This window comes from Dendropsophus ebraccatus, chromosome 15 (genome assembly GCF_027789765.1).
Source record: "Dendropsophus ebraccatus isolate aDenEbr1 chromosome 15, aDenEbr1.pat, whole genome shotgun sequence".
Classification (NCBI taxonomy): Eukaryota; Metazoa; Chordata; class Amphibia; order Anura; family Hylidae; genus Dendropsophus; species Dendropsophus ebraccatus.
In genome coordinates, this window is record NC_091468.1 from 54,168,562 (window position 1) to 54,191,948 (window position 23,387).

Genomic DNA, 23,387 nt, shown 5'->3' on the forward strand with positions numbered 1-23,387 from the left:
AAGCCCATCCCGCCCTTGCGGCGGGCTCTGGTGAAAACCAGCGGCCCCTTAGATTCCGCTCCCTGGTGCGGTTACTACCATCGCTAGTGACGGTTCAGTGGATCCACGACTCCAGGCGTTACACATATCCAGGCTTATTACCATTAATTGATAAAAAAAAATATTATTTCCTGAAACAGTCTTACCCATATACAGCAAATAAATTATGGAGACCCGCCAAGTCATTTTATTTTTTCCCAATCCAGTCATTGTTCTATTCTCCCATTTGTTAGTAGGTGTTCTGATTTTCCAATTTAGCAAGAGCCTTGTTTTCCTATTAAGAATCACAGAGAAGGCTGCAGTTGGATATAGATGAGAAAGAGGCATAGAAATGGCATTGTCTTTCTTTGTGACCCGAGAGAATGCTTTTCAATAGATTTTGCCGTGCCCACATCTTTTCTAGTGGGAAGATATACAGCAAAATAAAACACGGTAAATGTCAACACTACAGAATCTGGCCGTGTATGGATGATTCATTCTTCTGTTCATAATAGAGGATTAGATTCTACAACTGGCTTTGATCAGTTTGGTTATTGAAAAGCCCAACATCCTAGCCTATGTACTACGATCTGCTGTTATTTACTAGTTTATAACACTATGCATAGATCCAGGGCATTCATGCAATGCTATGGTAATTTGTCATGCTGAAAATATAGTCGGAGCTGCAACTAGCAGGTGATAAAGAAGGATGAGCTGAGCAGATTGATATAGATAGATAGATAGATAGATAGATAGATAGATAGGAGATAGATAGATAGATAGCAGTAGTGGATTATAACAGGGGCGTTTTGGGCGGCAGCCCGGGGCCCTGAGCTCCTGGGGGGCCCATGACCACCCAAAAAGACTTATACTTTCAGTGGTGTACTGTCTCCTGGCTACACTTCCGCCATGATTTGCAAAAATCACAGTTTTTTTTGTAACAATTTTGCACAAATCAGGACATCATGACATTATCTGTCCTGTACTATGAACGCCAGGCTAGTGCTGCCATAGTTACAGTGGGGTGGGGGGGCCCAGGCTTGGTGAACAGCCTGGGGCCTATGGTAAAGTTAATCCGCCCCTGATAGATAGAGAGATAGATAGAGAGATAGATAGATAGATAGATAGATTGATTTGCGAAAAAGATTCAGTAATTTTTGTAATTTAATGATTTAAACCTCTGCTCATTTTGGATTTAGGAGTCGAGTGGGAGGTCCTACTCAATGATGACCTTCCCCCTTTATATGCATACAGAAATGGCTGTTTGTTACTAAGTAGGACCTCCCACTGGACTCCTAAATCCAGAATAAGCAGCGCGTTAACTGAATAAGATCTTTTTTTTTTTTTTTATCTACAGAGCTATATGAGGGCTTGTGGTTTATGGGACCAATTGTGCTTCATAACATCCTTCATTTTATCCTAAAATATAAAAAAATTTACAAATTGGGGCCACTTCATTTTTATGCCATTCCCTGTATAGGTAAAAAATGATGTCATCTGTGTTCTTCAGGTCTTCAGCACGATTACAACATTATCAAATTTGTATAGTTTTTATGTTTTTTTTTTACATCTTTAAAACTATAAATCTGACCTATAAGTTTATTTTATTTTATTTTCCATCTACGGAGGTATGTGAGAGTTATTTATTTTTCCCTGTGGTACCATTTTGGTGTTGATGGGACTTTTTGATATCTTTTGTATTGCAACTTTTTTTTTACAGATGTAATGTGACAACCCTATGTCACATGCACAGCAGGGACAGAGCATACAGTATGAAGGCTTCCAGCCACCAGGGGGAGCTCACCACAGCGCACTCGTACAGCACAGCAGGGACAGTGTACAGTAGGGAAGCAGGGATAACATCAGACTGTGTGCAGCTCTACATCTGGCAGTAGGGGACTATAGGGTGATTAGTGATCAGCAGGTGATTGGTCTCTTGATGCCTTGCCTGCACATTTACAAGTGACAGTCATGGAAGGGAACATCAGGGTTGGGGCAGGTGACGGTCTTCATGTCCTGCATGCAGCTGCTCTGCAACAGACAGTGAAGTTGGGGGACAACAGTTAGTTATAACTTTCGAAGGAAGCCTTATATTTAGCAATTCAGCAAAACCTCTACTAGGTCTTATTTTCAGGGAAACAGGGTATATGGGGAATTGATGTACCTTCAAGAAATGTCTGGCATTGTAGAAATGAATGCAATATACTGTAATGCTAATAATTAAATATAGTAAAAACTCATATCTTATGATATAGAGAAAAATAAAAAAATTATTAAAATATTAGTGAAGCAAAGTAATGCAAACATAATTACAAGTTTATGTGGCTTCAGGCAGAAATGCTGTAAACACGCTGTGAAAAGTGGAATCTCCCTCTAAGTAACAGTACTGTTCTATTCCGAGCAGACATGTCTCCTTTGAAGTGATATTTGGGAGAAAAGAGAGATGCACTCAATCTAAAATCTCACCCACTGATGGACTTATCGGCTCCAGTGTAATAGAGCTCAGAGCACAAACCATACACGATAACCTATACTTTACCTACAATCACATATTGATTGTGAGAGAAGAAAGAACCATAATGATCTCTTCACCGAACATTTCTATGTTTGTAGGCAGATAAGACTTGTGTATAGCTACAGGCCGATAAAGGAAAGGAGCTATCATGTTCTCAGTAATGGAATTTTGCAATAGATGGACTATCATGGGTATTCATCTCCCTGCTATATTAACTCTCAGATGTTGTATACAGGCCACTTCAACCATCCAGCCTGGCCAGAGGAACAGGATTCCAAACAAAATACCCAGAGAAATTGGTTGTTGCTGCGGAAGATCATTTTATGAGTAGAAGTCCAGACTTCTGCTATTCTGTTTAGTCTCATATTTTTCAAGGCTTCTTCTTCTTTCTTCTTTATTTCTTCTTTCTTCTTCTTTCTTTTTTCTTCCCTTTTCTTTTTCTTTTTTTCTTTCTTTCTTTCTTTCTTTCTTTCTTTCTTTCTTTCTTTCTTTCTTCTTTCTTTTTTCTTTCTTCTTTCTTTCCTCTTCTTTTTCTTCTTCTTCTTTCTTCTTCTTCTTTTTCTTCTTCTTCTCTTTCTTTCTTTCTTTCTTTCTTTTTTTCGTCTTCTTCTATTATTATTATAGTAATTTTATGAATTCTGTTCACAGCTAGTTTTCTAAACTCAAAAAGACTCTAAAGGGGTATTCCCATCTCATGTTTTTAAGTTATCAAGTCAGAGGCGGACACAGACTGCATAGGGCCCCAATGCAAAAAATTTTCCTGCCCTCCCCCCCATAAGCAAACTATGCCACCACATTCCTGGCTGCCCCTCATCCCCACACACTACCTATCCTGGCTGCCCCCCAACCTCACATACATACCTGTCTCCCCATTTGTCCTCCAGGTTATTAGAATGCTTAATGGCACGATCGCCAACCACCAAGTAATGTCACTGGTGTGCACATCCCAGGGCAGGGCAGGAGCATGGCACCACCGCAGCCAGACGTGGCTCACATATCCAATAGAGGAGTGTGGTATGTGGGGCGGGCCACGGCTGCTGGCATCTCGGCACTGGCGGGCTGAGGGTGGTAGGACAATACATATCACCTATGTGGCAGGGACCGCTAGGCTAAATCTGAGCCCTGGACAGGCTGCACAAGTGATATATCCACCACTGTATCAAATTATGCACTATTCACAGGATACAAGATAACTAATTGGGGGGGGGGGGTGACCAATAGGGCCTCCATGATCCCTATAATGGGGGCATCTCTAAATTTGCCAGTGTTTAGTAGCCCCATAAAGGATGAACGGAGCGCTGGTGATGCATATGTGTATACACCAATTGTTTCCCCGTTTTTTTTAGGATTGTCCCCAGCAGTTAGACCCCCAACAACCAGCTCTTTATCCCCTACCCTGTTGATGTGGGATGATTTCATAAGAGGAAATATCCCTTTAATTTGCCTCTTAGAGTTTATTGTTGGCAAGTACTAATCAGTTATATCTGCCAAGTGCCTAAAACTGTCCCTATTTATTAGATAGCTATAGACTGACACCCACCTGATACTGTTATATTTATTATATGCACAGTCTGTTGAGCTTGCATGTTTATGTTAATAGGGAGAGTGGGATAAGCTGCTGTCAGACCCCTGTATCAGTGACCTATCTCTAGCAGGTACATATGACTATAATCCAGCCTGGACTATGGCGGCAAACTGAATTGGTGGCAATGGTAAATGATTGCTGGGCAATCGTGGTGGCAAAGCTAGCAGGATACAGAATAGAGTTGAGCAAATTGGGCCATAGTACTTGAAGTTTGCTCAACTCTAGTACTGAAGTAAACAAAATCAATGTGTGACCCATGTAAACAACTTTCTTCTAAACCGTTGAGAGATACAGAAACCTGCTTCGATGGAACCCAATCAAAATGACATTTGTTGACAAAATTTTTCACTAGTAAAGCCAATTTATGTTCATGCACATGTCTTATTATACATGGCATGTCTATCATATGCATTATTATAGAGGTGGACCTCCATAATGGAGGCCAATCAATATGATTCTTCTGATATTTCAGTAAATATCAGAGGCCAACTTATTGGTGACACACATGCATGGAAGCAGACATGTTTTTTTTTTTTTTTTACAAATTATATAAGAACCCTTCCAAAAATTTCTGCCATATTAAAAAAAAAACTGGCATACTCCATCACATGCAATATTATAGAGGGATTACAGCCATGGGCTGTATCCATGGTTTCCTGGCAGCCCTAAGGGTTCGTTCACACTACAGAATTAGTGTGGAGATTCTGCTCGGAACTAAAGATGCGTGGATTTGCGCTCGATTGTGATGCCTGTGATCCCGGGTGCATAGTTGCGATCCCGGGAATATGCGTCCAGGATATTCCAGGGAATTCCAGATTGATTCCCTGGAATATCCTGGCCACATATTCCCGGGAACACAACTATGCACCCAGGATCACAGGCATCATGATCGAGTGAACTGCTTTCAGACCAAAAGTCCGAAAGTTTTGCCCCCGGACTCGGCACCAAATTCCGTCTGCTATCTCTTTCAATGGGAGGCCTTGCGCGCCTCTGCTCTCCGTGCCTCTCTGCTGAAAGAATTGACATGTCAATTCTTTGTGAGGAGAGGTGCGAAGAGCGGAGGCGCATGAGGCTTCTCATTGAAAAGAGATAGCAGGAGGAATTTGCCGTGGCGTCTGGGGGCAGGGGTTCAGAGAGGAATCTCCAGGCCGATTCTGTAGTGTGAATGGGCTCTAAGGTGCCGTCTTACTTCTCCAGCCGCGGGAAGTCAAATGGTGAATGTTCAGGTTTGAAAAACATTGCCAAACCCAAACAGTACAGCCTCTTCACTCTACACTACTAAAGATAAAACATAAGGATAAATGAACTCTCTGCCCTTTGACTGTGGATTTTACTTTTTGAAATTTTTTCTATATCCATAGGTAAATATGCACCAAAATCCTCATGACTCCCTATAGGTTTTTCATGCAGATGTGCTGTGACTCCTTCTAGTGTGCATTTCCCCTAAGAGATTTTATATTGATCACAATTACTACACACTGTATACACAAAGTATATAAACATAACAAAAAGTGTATGATACATAATTATCCAAGCTTCCATTCTTATTCGGTCCCAGCTATGCGGAAGCCTCGGCTATCGCTGATTTAATGTTTGCCTCAAACCAATATTCACTCATGATATTTAAAATCTGGGTCACATAGTTGTATAGAGATACCATGAATTATTTATGTCTGATATTACTTTACTTTAACTATACAGATTCATATCCAGGCAGGGTAACCATGGATACATCACCGAGATCCTTGGGGATGCATTCATTTACAGCAATTGTAACTCATGAGAAGATCATGAATCAAATACAAACTGTCTTTCATTTTTTATAAGGAGGCCTGTTATATCTGAATAATCCATGGTTGAAGTGACAATACACAATACAATGAAGCCTTTAGAAAGTCTATGACAAAAACCCTTGAATTGTCACGTTTTGTTTGAAGAACCTGAGCTACTCTCCTGGCACGTTCTACGCTGCCTGGATGGTAAGCTGGGACTGCATGCAAATGACTGGTGACAATTAGCATCAAATGATTTAATTACAATTATATTGTAATTATACTCCAACATCTAGTCATTAAAGTGTTGTCTTTCTTCTTCTTCCTTTCTTTTTTATTCTTATTCGTAAATATGTACTTTTTAGTGTCTTTATACGCATACACTAATTTTTTTACCCGTTCCTCTGTGTAACAGGAGCGGGGGCCCCAAACCGCCACGATCTCCTAAGGCCCACCCGCAGCTCCCCCCCCCCCCCCCCCCCCCCCCGTTCTTACGTGCGTTGACAGCGAACAGGAAACGAGAGGCAAGCAAGCTCTGATCTGACATGTTGGCGCTCCCTTGCCCCTCCAGATCGGCCTGTGTAATAGGGCCTTAATTCTGGATATTATATTCCTTATATCTGGCATTTTCATCAGTTTTCCAATAGCTCTATGTCTAATATATACAATGAGGTAAACTATATACGTTATATAGTGGGTGGAGCCTAGCTGCTATGAAGTCTTCCTTACAGTGCACACACAGAAGGGGAGAGCCTGCCCCCTCTTTATCTCTATACCATACCCTCAGAAGCAGCAGCAACATGGAGGACATTATAGGGCAGTAATGAGCAGTGTAAGGGGAATGAAGCACTAAAATATACTTACTAGATTATCTCTCGTCTCTCTTTTTTCTCTTTTCTTCTTTTTCACTCCAGCCACTAGCCCTCCTCCTCTCTCCCTCTCTCTCTCTCTAGACGTCTATGGGAAGCTGTAATTAGATACTTCAGTCTTGAGACAGATTTGAGCAGTTGCAAAGTGTAGAAAGAATGATGCGTTAAGGAGGAAGAAAAAAAAAAGTCCTATAAAGATGGAGACATTTTTTTCTGATGAGATTTATGTTAAAATTGTTAACTTTACTTGTACTATCAAAAAATGGCAAGTTTGTTGAAAGCATACTGCCTATAGATGTATCCAGCCTTGCCTTTTTCATTAGTTAAATGATGGAATGCAGTTCTCAGGAAAGACTTTAAAAACAATATCCCTGCATACTGTAAGAACAATCCAAGGCTTAATTTAGATTTTTTTAAAAAAATGTTTGTTTTTTTTATTATTATTAGTATTATTTTTGGTAAAACAATATCTTGACCTTAAGTTGCTGTAATAGGCTGGTAATCTCATGACAAGCATCATTGAACATATAAGCAACAAATAAAGAAAATAACAGCACTCAACACTTCAAAGATGCAAAATTCTGTGCTCTTTAGTCTGTGTAAAACATTAAAATTAGCAGGTAAGACGCCAATGCGTTTGCATGCTTCTTAGGTGACAGTTGTTTCGCACTGATCGCGCTTCTCCAGACCTCCAGAGGTCTGGAGAAGAGCAATCAGTGTGGAACAGCTGTCACCTAAAAATCATAAAAAACACTGGGGTTAAAAAGCACAGAATTTTACATCTTTGAAATGGTGAGTACCACTTTTTTTATTTGTTGTTATTAAGAAAAAGAGTGTGGATTTCATAAGCTGAGTACACCACATGCATGAACATTGTTCCGAGATAACCTGCAATATTAAAACCTCTTACACGCCAGTGAGAGTGAGCCTCCTAGAAGGATAACCCTTACTGTGCCGGTTTATCTTTTGCTTGGTGGTCTGACTGCACAAATAAGATTGCATGTAAGCGTTAAACAGAATTCATAAATCACAGTGGATGAAGAGCAATATAAGGGAGTATGTTCTGGGATAAACTGTTCCTGCACTGGGTCCTGTACTGTCTGTTTTCTAATCCCCAGAGATAGTTCTCCTAGAAAGATAAGGACACCAAAGGAATTTTTTTGGTTATGTTTTTGTTTGTTTGTTTTTGTATTTTCCAATCTAAACAACACAAATTTATATATATATTTTATGTTACATTGTCAAGCTGCCTAAGGCATTCATGTGCCATAATAATACAGTAATACTTGCTAGTCGGCTGATTGGCTACATATTATAATTCCACCCTAAGCAGTTATAAAGCAGCCAATGCTGTATGCAGTACACAGTGCTTTAACAGGATAGTTTTACTGCTTATGCAATCATATGGTTCCTCTATGAGACAAGTTGGATACACATATATAAAAATGCATCAGATTTGAGACATTGTGATAAATCTGGAGCATGTCTAGTGCATAAGAACCGTTCTGTGCAGTGGCATAGCATGGGTGGGCAGGGTATTGAATGTGCAAATGTGCCCCCCCTCAAAGTATTGCGCTCCCCTCAACATACATGGGACCTACGAATGTAAGACAGTTGCAAAGCATATGGGGTTTCTCTCGTAGGTAGTTAACCCTTGCTCCCCCTCAACATGGTCTTCGTTGATAGTTAATCCCTCCCTTTAGACAGAATGCCAATAGTAAGTACTTAACCCCTCTCCCTCCAGCATGCCCCTAATAGGTAGTTAATCCCTTGCTCCCAAGCAGAATGCCCATAGTAGGTAGTTAACCCCCCTCCCGCAGCATGCCCCAAGTAGATAGTTACTCCCTTCCTTCAGAGAGCTTGCCCCTAGTAGGTAGATAACCCCTCTCCCCCCAGCATGCCCCTAGTAGGTAGTTAATCCCTTCCTTCAGGCAGCTTGCATCTAGTAGGTAGTCAACCCCTCTCCCCCCGCATGCCCCTAGTAGGTAGTTAATCCCTTGCCCCCAAGCAGGATGCCCATAGTAGGTAGTTTATCCCTCTCCCCCAGCATGCCCTTAATAGGTAGTTAAGCCCTTTCCCCCCAGGCAGGATGCCCCTAAAAGACAGTTACCCCCCCCCCCGACATGCCCCCAAGTAGTTAGTTAAGCCATCTCCGCAGGCAAGATGACCCTCGTTGTAGTTAAGGAAAGACATGTGCTGCGCTGGTGTATAGGAGCAGGAAGTCCCTAGTTCTGTACATACATTAGGTACCCGAACAGCAGTGAATGGTGATGCATACATTGCATCTATCACCACTCACTTTACATTTTTAAGGGGGCAAACTCTTGCTTCCCTGCCACATGTTTTGTGTAAAGGGATAACTCATATACCACACATACATACTGATTTTTCTACTTTTGTTTTTGGAGCACAGCTGTACATAGTTTTCCATTGTTGTTTCAGAATGCCGAGGCGAGCTACGACTTCAGCAGCAATGATCCTTATCCCTATCCTCGATATACTGATGACTGGTTTAACAGGTAATGTAACAGTATTTCTTATAATAATGGCTATTATTAATATTATTTATCCAAGACATCACGCCCACAACGCTGTGTATTCCAGATCATATACAGTACATAGTAAGGAGCCTTATGTGTACAGTATATGTAGACCTATCCTATATTGCAAACAGGTATTAGTGCTTTCAAAAGGCCCTATTTAGACAAAAACCTCTTTGTCTTCTCTCATAGACTTACATAGTGTTTATACATGGTGAGAGAAGTTCATGATCCACGAGATGGACCACTAAATATATTCCGTACAGAGATAAGATGACAGCGAGCATATCCCTCACTCTTTAAAGCATGCCTTCAAACCGTTCTACAACTATAATACCCATCATGCCTGGACAGCAGGGGCGCAACTATATAGGGCGGGGCCCCATAGCAAACTTTTGATTGGGCCCCCCATCTCTCCCCATCCCACTGTAGATATTTCCCCTGTTTGTTAGCCCACGTCTAATAGATAGCATATGTCAGGCATCTCCCCTGATATTCCCCTAGTAGATAGTGCTCCTATGGTAGACATCTCCCGTAGTGTCCCTAATGATAGACATCCCCCTCGTATCCTCCTCCACTATAGATAGTGTCCCCCTAAACAGACATCTCCCCTATTATCCTACCCCCCAGTACATAGTGCCCCCCTTAGTAGGCATCTCTCTTGGTAGTATGATGACAGCTCAGGAGGTCCAGTGTATTACAGCCGTTATGGCTGCTATGGTGGTAGTTACGCCCCTGCTGGACAGACAAAGCCAAAGCTTTGGCTGTCCAGAGATGTTGGGAATTGCAGTTTTGCAACAACTGGAGGTCTGCCAGTTTGACACCCCTGCTCTACAGCAACACAATTAAAGGAGGACTCTGGCAAAAAAATATGTAAATACAGTGCAGGCAGGGGGTGGGGGGTGGGGGAAATAAAAAATGTATACTTACCAGACTCTGTGCCCCCACAGCGCTGTGTGCCTGCTTCGATACCCTGGCGGCATCCTCCAGCTCTCTTTCCTTCCTCCAACGTCATGACAGGGCTGATGGTTGCTCTGCTGAGTCAGTCAGTGACTAGGGCAGGACACTACTGCAGTGACTGATTGCAATGAGTGATTACCATTCCCCGGGTCATGACTACCAGGAATCTGAAAGAAAAAGTTATTCAGCGGGGTGCAGGAGCCTGTTCATTCATCGCTGTGAGGGCAAGGGACCAGTAAGTATTCATTCTTTATTATGTTTCCCCCACCCCCTGCCCACATTGCATTTTTGCTTTTTGTTGGTGTTCTTTATTAGATGCAGACCCCCAGAGCAAACTACCAAATTAACTTTACACCCCAATCCCCTAAATTTAGCCCAAAGACCTCTAAATTAACATTCTAGACCAGATTCCTTAAATTAAAACTCCAGACACCAGGGTGAACACAGACACCCAGGCCAGACTACTAAATTATTTCAGACCCCAGACCAGACCACAAAATAAGTTCAGTTCTCAAAACAGATCCTGATAACCATATCACAGCCCAGAAAAAAAAAACTCTAGACACCAGATCAGGCACCAGTATAAGATCAGACCCCAGAATAAATACAGACCCCCAGATCAGACCTGCAAATAAATTCACATCAGACCAAATGAGCAAAAAAAAATGTGAAAAACAAGGTAATTCTGTACCACAAATCCCTGCCTAGTTTTGGTCTTTTGTCTATATACAGTGTCCTGTTGTAGTGCTCTGAATCCCAGCAGAATATCTATCCTACAACTTTAGAACATGATCTTTTGTTCTACCATTACTGTTTCCATGGCAAAATAATTAATAGAATGTGTCTTATCAACTATGTATTCAATTGAACCAGCAAAGCACAAAAGCAAAGCAGAGCTGAAAGATATGTTGTGAAGAAAACATGTAGAAAGCATTGCACAAAGTCATAGAATATGTCCACCTTGTGACCGCTATTGAATGCTTTGCTGTTATACTGCATTATTCTACAAACTGAATGAGTCAGACCATACCATACACTGACAAATTAAAGGAGAAGTCTGGCAGGGAACTAAAAAATCTTAAGGGCGGGGGACAGGGGAAAATAATAAAAAAAAAAAGTTATTTTTAGAGATGATCGAACACAGGAAAAAGTTTGGCTCTATTGAACTGGAACCTCGTCGAACCTTCTGCATTTGATTCCCGGTGCCTTCCCATTCCGTGGGGAAGGAGGAGTCAGACCGGGTACCACCTGGAGTTCTGGGATACAGCCCATTACCTAGGCTGTATCCCAGAATTCCAGGCGGTACCTGGGCTGTCTCCTCTTTCCCCACGGAATGGGAAGGCATCGAGAATCAAATGTGGAAGGTTAGACAAGGTTCAAGTTCAATAGAGCCGAACTTTTTCCGGTGTTCGATCATCTGTAGTTATAGTCACCTGGCGCCTGCGCGAAGCCGCTTCCCATTCCTGGACCCCGCCGGCTATCTTCTGAGCTCCCAGCCGGCTACTTCACGATCCGGCTGACGGATGCCCCCCTCAGCCAGTCAGTGACTAAAGCGGGACACTGCTGTAGTCACTGATTGGCTGACCAGGCTAAATCCCACCCTTTGGTTACGTGGAACCCGGGTCGTGACGTACCCAGAACCAGGGAGAAGATGACAGCTGGCATGGTCCGACAGCTCAGTGATACAGCGCGATCTCTGGGAACGGTAAGCATAGTGTATTTTTTATGTGCCCCACCCCCACCCCCTGCCTGTAATGAATTTTTAGTTCTGAGACCCCCACTGATCAGTAGAGCAAACAAGGAGTAGCATATGGTCCTTTGGACTCGTACAGTGTATACATTTGTATGATACTCTTTACCTTGGACTGTATTGTAACTAGCATGGGTGAGTTGGACCAGACCTACCTACACTATCAGTTTTGGTCCATTAATTGACCTGGTCGCTGCCCGTCTTATGGCACTCTGCTTTTCTCCAGCCTTCAAAATGTAAAACACAGACATAACTGGGCGTCTGATCCCATTTCCTGACTCCTAACAGATCTTGACTGTGTAATTAATGAATGTGAACTTTTGAAGCCCAGAGAATCGATGGTATTGAGATTTAGGGTGTTAAATTGTGTGTAAAATGTTCTGTTTACAAGGCCGGTTTATTGGAGGGTATGTAAAGGATTATTCTCATTATCATAATTTCACAAAACCAATGAGCCGTGCCATATTGCAGTTTCTACGTAAAGGCGACTTGTTCAATAGGTAATTACTTTGACCCTTCGTGGACATACTGTATAGGTAATAAACTAAAGGTTACCATTTCTAGTACTCCACCTCAGGTAATAAATTGACCTGGTTATTGTAGTAATTGCTACACTTAGCAGTAAGGGAAAGAATAGAAATATTAATAACCTGAAATGTTTTTATGGAGTTGTTTTAGTTAATTAGCAGAGATGAGCGAATCCTGAGCACCGATCCCATCTAAACCTGTACGCTTTGCATTTGATTACCATGGCCATTACTATGGCCTATAACTGTATCCATGTTTTCCAGGCAGCCTTAGGGCCGCATTTAACTGTAAATGAAATGCCACACGATCGGGTTTAGACAAACCCATTGTGCTCGAGGTTTGCTAATCTTTATCAATTAGTCAGAAATGTAAAATGTGATCTATGTGTAAACTATGGGGGAACTTAAGATCAAGAGGTAGATTTCTGCCATGATTTACCCCTGTGAGAAGGCGTAAATCATGGTAAATCAGGAATGGTTGGAGGCCACGCCTCCTCCCCGCCTTGCCATGCCCCCCCCCCTTGCCCATGCAGCAGGTAAGCTGGGGATACAGCAGACATACGCCAGGAAAAAGGGGCGAATCTGCTCCTTCTCCCTGGCATACGCCAGGGGTGCAACAATAGTAAAAGTCCTTCTGTTCCCCTGCAGCGCCTCCACAGACAAAATCAGGAATTACACTGTGCCCATTAAAATCAATGGCTTGTCCCAATAATATACAGACCTGGTAATATAACCAAACGGCCCCTTGAAATTGTCTATAACCTTTCAGAAAATTTTGAATTGATCAGTATCAAAAGTAAATTTAAGAAATGTTGTAATATCTCTCAGATTAAAGTGCTTCATATTCCACTTGTCTGGTTCAGCCTCCTTTGGCCTCCTTCAAACACAATAGTATACAAAATACATGGACAGCCCATTGAGTGTCATCCATGTGCAGCCCACAATCATGGTTGTGAGGCCCAAAAAGTCTAGGAGCCCAGACCACCAAGTTGCTTTATTGAGTGCAGGAGTCACAGCTTACTGTATCCTACTGCTCTATAATGTCCTTCATGCTGCTGCTGCACAGCTTACTGTATCCTACTGCTCTCTATAATGTCCTTCATGCTGCTGCTTATGAGGGGTGTGCTATGGAAAAATAGGTGAACATAATCCCTGTGTGTATGCAGTATATGGGGGACATCATAGTAGGTCGTCTCCACTCACTACTTTAGGGAAAAATAATTATTAACGATGAAACTTGCAGAGAGGAAAATGCTAAATACCAGTTACCATCTGTGCTATTTTTTGCAGAACATTTTACACTGCTGGCATAACCTTTTCTTGATATTTCAGAGTTCACACTGTAAGGAAATCTGCCATATCTAGTCTCTGATATATCATTATTAGCTTGATGGGGAAAAGGTTGCAATCTTGTGATTGTCTAGCCATAACAAAAAGTGCACATGCCTTTATAATCATTGAATTGTAGCTATTCGGGAATAGAGAGAACACGGCTGCTGTAAGTGCACAATGCTAATGCTGGAAAGTGGAAGAGCCCTTTAAATATTAGCATAATTTCTTTAATTTTACTCTCCATATTGCTTTTTTGTATGCGAAAATGCTAAGAGCCTAATTTACTACAATAACATGTTCTTCAGTTATCTAGCATGGAATTACATTTCTCATATTTTTGTATGTTTTTCTATCACAGTCACGGAACTCGGTGTGCGGGAGAAGTATCTGCTGCTGCAAACAATAACATTTGCGGTGTGGGAGTCGCCTATAATTCAAAAGTTGCAGGTACAGTACAAAATATTTACATCTCTTATGTATATTAATTATTTATTTATTACTTTGCCAGGTGAACATTAAAATATTTCTTACCATTCAAAGACCCAGTTGTAGCAGTTTGGTCTGTTCTAGTTTATATCGCCATCTACTGTGCATACAGGGGTATATATCATGAAATCATGAAAGCATATGACTTACAGTAGATGGACATGAGCTCTATTTATTCTGGAACTTCCATTGATTAATCAGCTATTTAGCTGGTTTGTTTGCTTTTTAAGAGGAGAAAGGATATGAAAAATATCTCTCACATCTTCTTGGGAAGGTGACGTTCCTTTAAAGGGATTTTCCAGCTAAAATCTTTTTCTTTCAAATCAGCTGGTTTCAGAAAGTTGTATAGAACTTAAATTTACTTCTATTTAAAAATCTCAAGTCTTCCTGTACTTATCAAGTGCTGTATGTCCTGCAGGAAATTATGTTTTCTTTCTAGTCTGACACAGTGCTCTCTGCTGACATCTCTGGTCAAGACAGGAACTGTCCAGAGCAATAGCAAATCCCCATAAAAAACCTCTTCTGCTCTAGAAAGTTCCTGTCTTTGACAAAGGGGGCAGCAAAGTGGGTAGGAAATTCTTAGAAACTAGATTAGTCCTCCACCTGTTATTTCTATATCAATCCTCTATCTGCATTGAGATAAAAAAAAAAAGGATTTATAACAGGGATGGGGAACCTATGCCCTATGTTCAACATGTCTACAAGCTGTGGTATAATACACATGGCCATGAAACACAACATCACAATTGTGGTGAGAAAAGGATCCTAATTGAGAGGGACCAGAATAGAGTTTTTCAAGTTTTTTGTCGATCAAAATCGCTTCCAAACCCGACAGGAATTGCTGAAGTCAGTAAATGAAGGTCCTTCCCAACCTGTTAGCAAGCGAACATTGTGATTTAATATTGTTACACATTTTTCAATTTACAGGAATTCGTATGTTGGATCAACCCTTTATGACTGATATCATTGAAGCTTCCTCCATCAGTCACATGCCGCAGGTTATAGACATTTACAGTGCCAGCTGGGGTCCCACCGACGATGGCAAGACAGTGGATGGACCAAGAGAATTGACTTTACAGGCCATGGCGGATGGGGTGAACAAGGTAAGTGCAACACGATTTCTAAATCCACATATTGTTACAGTCAAGGCAATCATAAACTATTCATGAGAGAATTGTAAGAAGTTGGACTTTTACATCTGCCAGTGCACATATCTTTAAACTGTCCGGATGCGGTTTTATCTCCACATCCATCCTGACACAAGTCCTCCGAGGACATGCTGTGTCTTATTTTTGTACAGTAGAGATAAGGCAGAGAACATTGTGATTCCCATCATGTCCACTCTGTGGGAATTTACCTATGATGCCTTAGAGAAGTTTCACTTCCTTTTGTGAAGACTTAGTCATGACAGATCTGGGTCAGTTTCTTTTTGATCTCTTTTTTTTTTCAAAAGCAAATATTGTGTTGTGGTTTTAGTACATATAAGCTATCTGAAGCCTAGCATCCCTTTAATCCACTTTTCTGCTATTGAATGGTAATATAATTTAAACAGTAAACTTTGCCGTTTCCTTCACATATTATTCACCATCTTATATTTATCTACATTAAACTTCATTTGCCATTGCTCTGCCCAAGCCTCTAGCTTCTCCAAATTCATTTGTAATGTTATATTATCCTCCTCTGTGGTAATTACTTTGCCCAGTTTAGTATAATTTGCAAATATGGAGATTCTACTCTGCAGCCCCTCTACAAGGTCATTAATAAAATGTTAAAAAGAAGGAAACCCAGCATCGACCCCCTACGGTACCTGTGACCCACTCAGCCAGTCACTTACCCTTCTTCATTTTATAGACGAGTCAATGATGTGTAGAAGACATTAGTTTGAAGCAGATTACAAATATTCTCTGCTTCTTCAGGGTTCCTTGCCATGCCAACCCAAAAGACCACAGGTCACAGTAGTGCCCTGTCTTAGTGATTGGCTAAGTGTACGGTGCATGTGTATCAGTGCTATTGCAGGTCTATTTCTTGTGCTAAGATTCTTCCTTTTACATTGTCTGGCATTCTGATGGTTTTTGGTTCCATAGATATATACTATATCACAGTATAAAATAATCTAATCCCAATATTTCATCATATATTATGTTTTTTTCAGGGCAGAGGAGGTAAGGGCAGCATTTACGTGTGGGCATCTGGAGATGGTGGAAGTTACGACGACTGTAACTGTGATGGTTACGCCTCAAGCATGTGGACGATCTCCATCAATTCCGCTATAAACGACGGCCGGACAGCATTGTATGATGAAAGCTGCTCTTCGACATTAGCCTCTACATTCAGCAATGGAAGGAAAAGGAATCCTGAAGCTGGTGTGGTAAGTACAAATACTGTAATGCTCAAGTCTGCCCAGAGGCGTCATTAAGTGCCAGGCTCACAATAGAAACAGCAGATGTTCTTTTGTTCGGAATCATTAGAAATGATAGAGAGACCAATGATGCTTTTCCCTGTCGGCTGATGAGAAAAATATTAATATTTAAACACTCTAAACATTGGCTGCACTCATTTGGTTCCGTTACTTTGCTTGGAAATACAAAACTTCCATTAAAATTGAACATTTAGCACGTCATGTGGCTTTCTTTGAAGTTTTTACCATTCTGTATTATTGGTTATTCCTCGTGTGCTGTTTAAAGTAAATACATGATAAAATCAAAGAACGTGATGGAAAACGGAAAAGAATATTTCACATGTGAATGATCCCTTTATGATCTAATGAAAACTCAAATATTGACAATAGTCCTAACAATAGAGTAAAGTTAATGATATAATGTATGTACAGCAAGGTTTAATAAATAAGTAAACCTGTAGTATTTGCAATTAGATTACATAATATTGCTGAATCAACATTTTTATTATTTTTCTATTACAATTGGCTCTCCTCCAAAAGGAAGAAAACCACCTCATATTAGCCAGAAGGATGGTCCACCCATGTAAGACATTTTTTTTTTTACCTGAGCCCTTGCTCCTTATCATCCAAGCATAAAAAGCTGCAAACACAAAAATTCTACTTAAAGTGGGTCGGTCACCATGTGAGCTTTTAAACTCTGCAGAACACTGCAAAGTGTGTTCTGCATTAGAACCCAAAAGTTTGGCATTTGATTAGTGGTGGCTGAAGAAGTTGGATGCAGCCCTTAGGCTGTCTGGAAAGCATGGATACAGCCATATATGCTATCCATGTTTTCCAGGACTTCCTAGGGCTGTATCCAACTGCTTCAACCACCGCTAATCAAATGCTGAGCTTTCGGGTTTGGATGAAATCAAGAGTACTCGAGGTTTAGTCATCTCTATTCTACATCTATTCTGTCGGCAAAAAAGAGCCCATGGAGCCATATATAAGAGTCTCAAAACACAGGACTAGCCAGATATGCCTCTGAAAAGGGCCCAGCCAAGGGGTGGCTTCTCTAGAGAATCCACAAAAACCACCATATTAATTGGCCCTATAAGTCAATGTAATGACAAGGGAAAAACCAAGGCTAGGTAACCATCCACAGACAGCTGTTTTGCGGTGTTGCCCCTGATGAGTGTTGAACAGGATTCTGGATAGGTGGGATCAATGCCTAGTAGAGCCATAAGAGAAACAGATCACTGATCTCAGGGAGACCAGCCAAAGATATTACTGTCGGCTGCCTGCTAAAGCGCTCAATACAGTGAAATCCTAGGTGCATTGCCCCCTGGGATATATGAATATGCAAAAAAGAAAAAAAGAGTCACTGGAGCCTCAATTAAGAGTCTCAAAACACAGGACTAACCAGATATCCTTCTTGGAAGGACCCAGCTAAGGGGTGGCTCCTGTAGGGAAACCACCAAAACCACCATATTAAATGGCCCTATAAGTCAATGTAATAACAAGGGGAAAACCAAGGCTAGGTATCCACAGACAGCTGTTTAAGGGTGTTGCCCCTCATCAGTGTGGAGCAGGATTCTGGCTAAGTGGGAGCAATCTTTTCTGTCAGCACTATGACCTCAAGCGCACACATTCCATAAATCTTGGAAATTGCAGGCCTTGAAGTTTACTAGAATCACAGCTGAAAGTGTTGCTGGACTATACTTACACAGCTGCGAGTCTGTATCAGTACAATCCTTCGAAAAGTTAAACCCTTTTGGTGCTTCCAGCTTCATAATGATACAAGATGCCAGGAGGTCTTTGATTCCACCATGCAGCTTCACAGTCCGCAGCTTCTGTGATTCACGGAACATGTTACTGACTCCAGCGATCGCACTGCAGTGTGTCATTAACCCTTTAAACGCCGTGATTGCACCACAACCGATACGTCTAAGTGTAAGTGACAGGGGCAGTGCCCTGTCACTTACCGATCGGGACCCCCACAGTGTGACTGAGGGGGTCCCGATCGTTTTAACGGACTGCCGGAGGTCTCTCACCTACCTCCGTGTGGTCCGATCGGCACTCTGCTGGTTAAGTCTGTCACAGGCAGGCTTAATGAGCAGATCGCCTATCACACTGATCAATGCTATGCCTATGGCATAGCAATAATCAGTGTGTATAATGTAATAATTGTATGTAAAAGTCCCCCAAGGGGACTCAAAATGTGTGAAAAAAAAAAAAAAAAAAGTTAAAATGTCTTTATAACTACCCCAAAGCCCCTCCCCGAATAAAAGTTGAAATCACCCCCCCTTTCCCATTATATAAATAAAACATATAAAAATAAATAAATAAACATATAATATACCAGAGTGCTCGTAATTGTCCGATCTATTAAAATATAACAAGCGTCGTCACTAACGGTGAACGGCGTAGACGAAAATAGGGTAAAAAAGTGCGCGGATTACAGATTTTTTATTAGATTATATATTAAAAAAAATTAATAAAAAGTGATCAAAACGTCCGATCTTCACAAATATGGTATTAATGAAAACTAGAGATCATGACAGAAAAATGACACCCCATACAGCCCCATAGGTAAAAAAAAAATAAAACCGTTATAAGCTTCACAATAGGCCCATTTTATTAATAATTAATTGCAAAGAAAAAAAGGATTTGGTCCTCAAAGGGTTAAAAAAAATTATACACAACTTTTAGGGCTATTAGTAGAGGAATGAACTAATCCGATCCAAACTGTGTTTGTATCTGCAGTAAGTGCACACCAATAGCCCAAATAAATGGGTACAATTGCCACTTAAAGTATTGATCGTGGTGATCATAAAAAATGTGTGTTATATGTAACATACACACTTGAGGGGGAATTCACTAATCTAATTCTTAGACAGTACAAGCTAAGATGTAAAATCTTAAAATGTATAAGATTGATAGTCTGTCTGGTATAGTCTAAGTTTAAATTAATTATAACATAGACTACAGTCACCTTTAAGCCACACCCTTTTCTAGCGAGGCCATGCCCCTTTTATGATAAGCCATGACACTTTGTCAGGAGAGGCACAGAAGTGTCTATAAACCTGGAGAACCAACACTTGTCTAGCAGGTAAAATAATAGTGGAGGAGGTTAAAGGGGTTATCCAGCGTTAGAAAAACATGGTCGCTTTCTTCCAGAGACAGCACCGCCCTTTCTCCAGGTCAGGTTTGCAATTAAGCTCCATTCACCCCACCCAAACTGGAGACAAGAGCAGGGCTGTCTCTGGAAGAAAGTGGCTATGTTTTTCTAATGCTGGATAACCCCTTTAAGGAACAAAAAAAAAATGATTGTATGCAAATCAACCTGTTATTATTTCTTAGCGTAAAAGATCATTTCTTTTTTTTTTTTTTTGCATGAAGAAGCTTAACGTGAATGATCCCAGAGTCAGTGTTACATATGTATGATAACTTTACTATGGAGATTTTTCTCGGTAATTGGATTCTATAAATAAAGACGGTAATAAACCTCGCTCAGTGACACAGGTCTATGGGCAGATTAGATTCAGACCTTCTCCGGGATAAGGAAATATTTGATTGATTTAATCAAAATCTTAAAGCCATTCTACAAAGAGTTTTGCTTGATAAATATTTCATTGCCTCCCAATGAGTTATGCGTCATATGACTTTCATTATATTCTATGACCTATAAATTTTTAATTTGTCTTTTCAGGCGACAACGGATTTATATGGCAACTGTACCCTACGTCACTCGGGAACATCTGCGGCAGCACCAGAAGCAGCTGGGGTGTTCGCTTTAGCCCTGGAGGCAAAGTATGTTATTCTGACTGATGGAAGAGATGCCAGTAAATATGTGCAGACACATGCAAAGGCAGCAGACAGCCCTTAAAGTGGATCTCGGGGGCTCATTTCTGTGTCAATACTTACATTTTATGAGAAATAGCAATTCTGATGTGTCTTTTCTCAGATCTCTATGTTGTGCCAATCCACTGTTATCCCTCTTGGAAATATATGAGCACGTTCACAACTGGGTGTTACTATTCTGCTTGCAAAAAGGGTGATGCTTCTCAATGGGTACTGACCCTGTCAGACTTAAATAGACAGATTATTACATTTAACTGGTTCTCCTTAACTCCCTCCCGCCGCGGGCAGTAAATTAAAGAAGTCCTGTAAAAATTTTTATTTAAGTATTGTATTGCCCCCCAAAAGTTATACAAATCACCAATATACACTTATTACGGGAAATGCACATAAAGTGCTTTTTTCCCTGCACTTAATACTGCATCAAGGCTTCACTTCCTGGATAACATGGTGATGTGACTTCCTCGATAACATGGTAATGTCATGACCCGACTCCCAGAGCTGTGCGGGCTGTGGCTGCTGGAGAGGATGATGGCAGAGGGGATGCTCAGTGTCCCTCCAGTGCCCTGTGTCCCTCAGTGTCCCCCTGCCATCATCCTCTCCAGCAGCCACAGCCCCACAGCTCTGGGAGTCGGGTCGTGACATCACCATGTTATCCAGGAAGTGACATCACCATGTTATCCAGGAAGTGAATCCTTGATGCAGTAGTAAGTACAGGAAAAAAAGCACTTTATAAGCATTTCCCGTAATAAGTGTATATTGGTGATTTGTATTACTTTTGGGGGGCAATACAATACTTTAACATCCTTTAACATTGCTGCACCCTGTGCCTGATGCTGCAGCGACGTTAATTAACACAGCAGGATGACACAGGCCAGCACGACCGCAGCATTTATAGGGCTCCTGACAGAGAATTCTCCCGCTACGGAAGGAGAATTCTCTGTCCACTGTCCATTGGGGCTCTGCGAAGTGATCGCAGAGCCCCCATTGTAGCCATGGAAACCGGAAGCCTCAGACTTCCGGTTTCCTGGCTACTGGGGCCGACAGGGGGAGGGAAGGCTTGGAGCGTGCCGTGAGCTGTGCCCCCTCCCCTTTCTCCCCTGCCGCTGTCACAAGATTGTAAAAGCAGCAGGGGACAGTGGAAAGGGGGCAGACATAGGGACATCAGCTTATGGGATCATTATGATCCCATAAGCTGATGTCCTAAAACGACCTGGGCATTGATGCATGAATGACCCATGGTCGTGAAAGGGTTAATATGACCACAGTATATACAGATGTAGCAAACAAAATGCTCTATGATGCACTACTGTATATTATTGGCATAGATTAGCAGTATGTACAGGACATCTGATGTCTAGGTAACTCCTTATGATGAGCAAACATCCCAATTTTTGTTTCGGATCACGAACATAAAAAAAAATTATCGTGATCGGTTTGTGTTCACCAAATATTCACAAACACATAACTTACGAACATTATTAGCGTTCTTTTCGGGGTAGAGTTACGCACATGCGTACAGATTACCACTTGCAAACCATAAAATACGTAATAGCTTAGAAATTACGAGGTGCGTAGCATTAGCATATCTTGTATTCGCCCATGTGTATATACAATACTGGCAATCACTGGCACACAGCAGAGCCAAACAGAAAGATTAATGGAAAAAAATATGTATACATTAGCCCCAAAAAAGGACTGTTGGGTTCTTACATTTTTTTTCACAGGGAACACATGGTCAATACAGGGTTAAGAAATTAATCCTTATAGTGCCATTATAACCATTCCGATCATCAAACAAATTGTTCATGATCGGCGAACACAAACAATTAGCGGCATGTTTGTACAAACATACGAAAATTTACAAGCAGCAGTGAATACAATATTATACAGTATGCATTACCTTTGTGCTAAGTGTTGAGTGTACAGTACAATAGAGAACAGCTATCTATACTATTTTATGCATCACCACCTACTTGACATTTACTAGACCAGACATGAGATCATCCACCCCGGTAATGTGCAGTGATGATACATACAGTATATACTTAATGTACTGGGCTTGGTGGGAGAGTACTCCTCCTTGTGAATGTATTATTGTACAGCGGCAATGCGTACAATATATAACATTCAGCAGGCTGGATGTAAAAGCCAGATAGGAAATAGGTATATGATCAGTGTTCTCTTGCAGCTCCCATAGACAATGAATGGAAGGGGATATTATGCATGTGTGACCATCACTCCATTCAGACCGGAGACACAAGGTCCTGTTCTGAAGATCATGGGAGGTGGTCCAGGCAGTGGGACATCCTGTTATTAGATCGTACATGGTGGGACAACCTCTTTAACAACACAAAACACATATAAAGGTTTGTCTCTCTTGGGAAAGAATGGTATAAAGTTTGACAGACATCATCACTTTTGATTATGGGGAAATTAAAGTGAACAATGGTAGGTGAGACTTGACTTTATAAAATAGTGGAGTAAATAAGACATTGCCCAGTAGCCATTCTGCACACACCAGGAATGGAGATATGATGCCGACACTTTAGATTGGGTCACCACTGCATGATATACAGTATACCCTTATGTGCCCCAGTGTGAAGTGGCCTCCCACCTCCCTGACATGAATTGCCTCCCGCTGCTGTATGACATAATTCTGCCTCCATGTGCATCAATGGGATTTAGAAATGGACTTTTAAAAGAATTTTCAGGCCCTTCCATTTTTTCTAGAATCCCCCTAAATTTTTGTAAAACAATAGGTGAAGCCGCACTTACTGTACCTCAGCAATCCT

The 23,387-nt window shown here is 41.3% G+C and overlaps 1 protein-coding gene across 2 annotated transcripts in view; it reads left to right on the forward strand.

Annotated features, from left to right (window-relative positions):
- Positions 1–23,387, forward strand: part of PCSK2 (proprotein convertase subtilisin/kexin type 2) — a 138,915-nt gene that overhangs the window by 102,700 nt on the left and 12,828 nt on the right. For both annotated transcript variants that reach the window (XM_069954323.1, XM_069954324.1), the window contains 5 exons: positions 9,202–9,278; positions 14,227–14,315; positions 15,282–15,457; positions 16,507–16,722; positions 20,444–20,544. In XM_069954323.1, the coding sequence (XP_069810424.1) occupies positions 9,202–9,278; positions 14,227–14,315; positions 15,282–15,457; positions 16,507–16,722; positions 20,444–20,544 (659 nt within the window). The remainder of the gene's footprint in view (positions 1–9,201; positions 9,279–14,226; positions 14,316–15,281; positions 15,458–16,506; positions 16,723–20,443; positions 20,545–23,387) is intronic.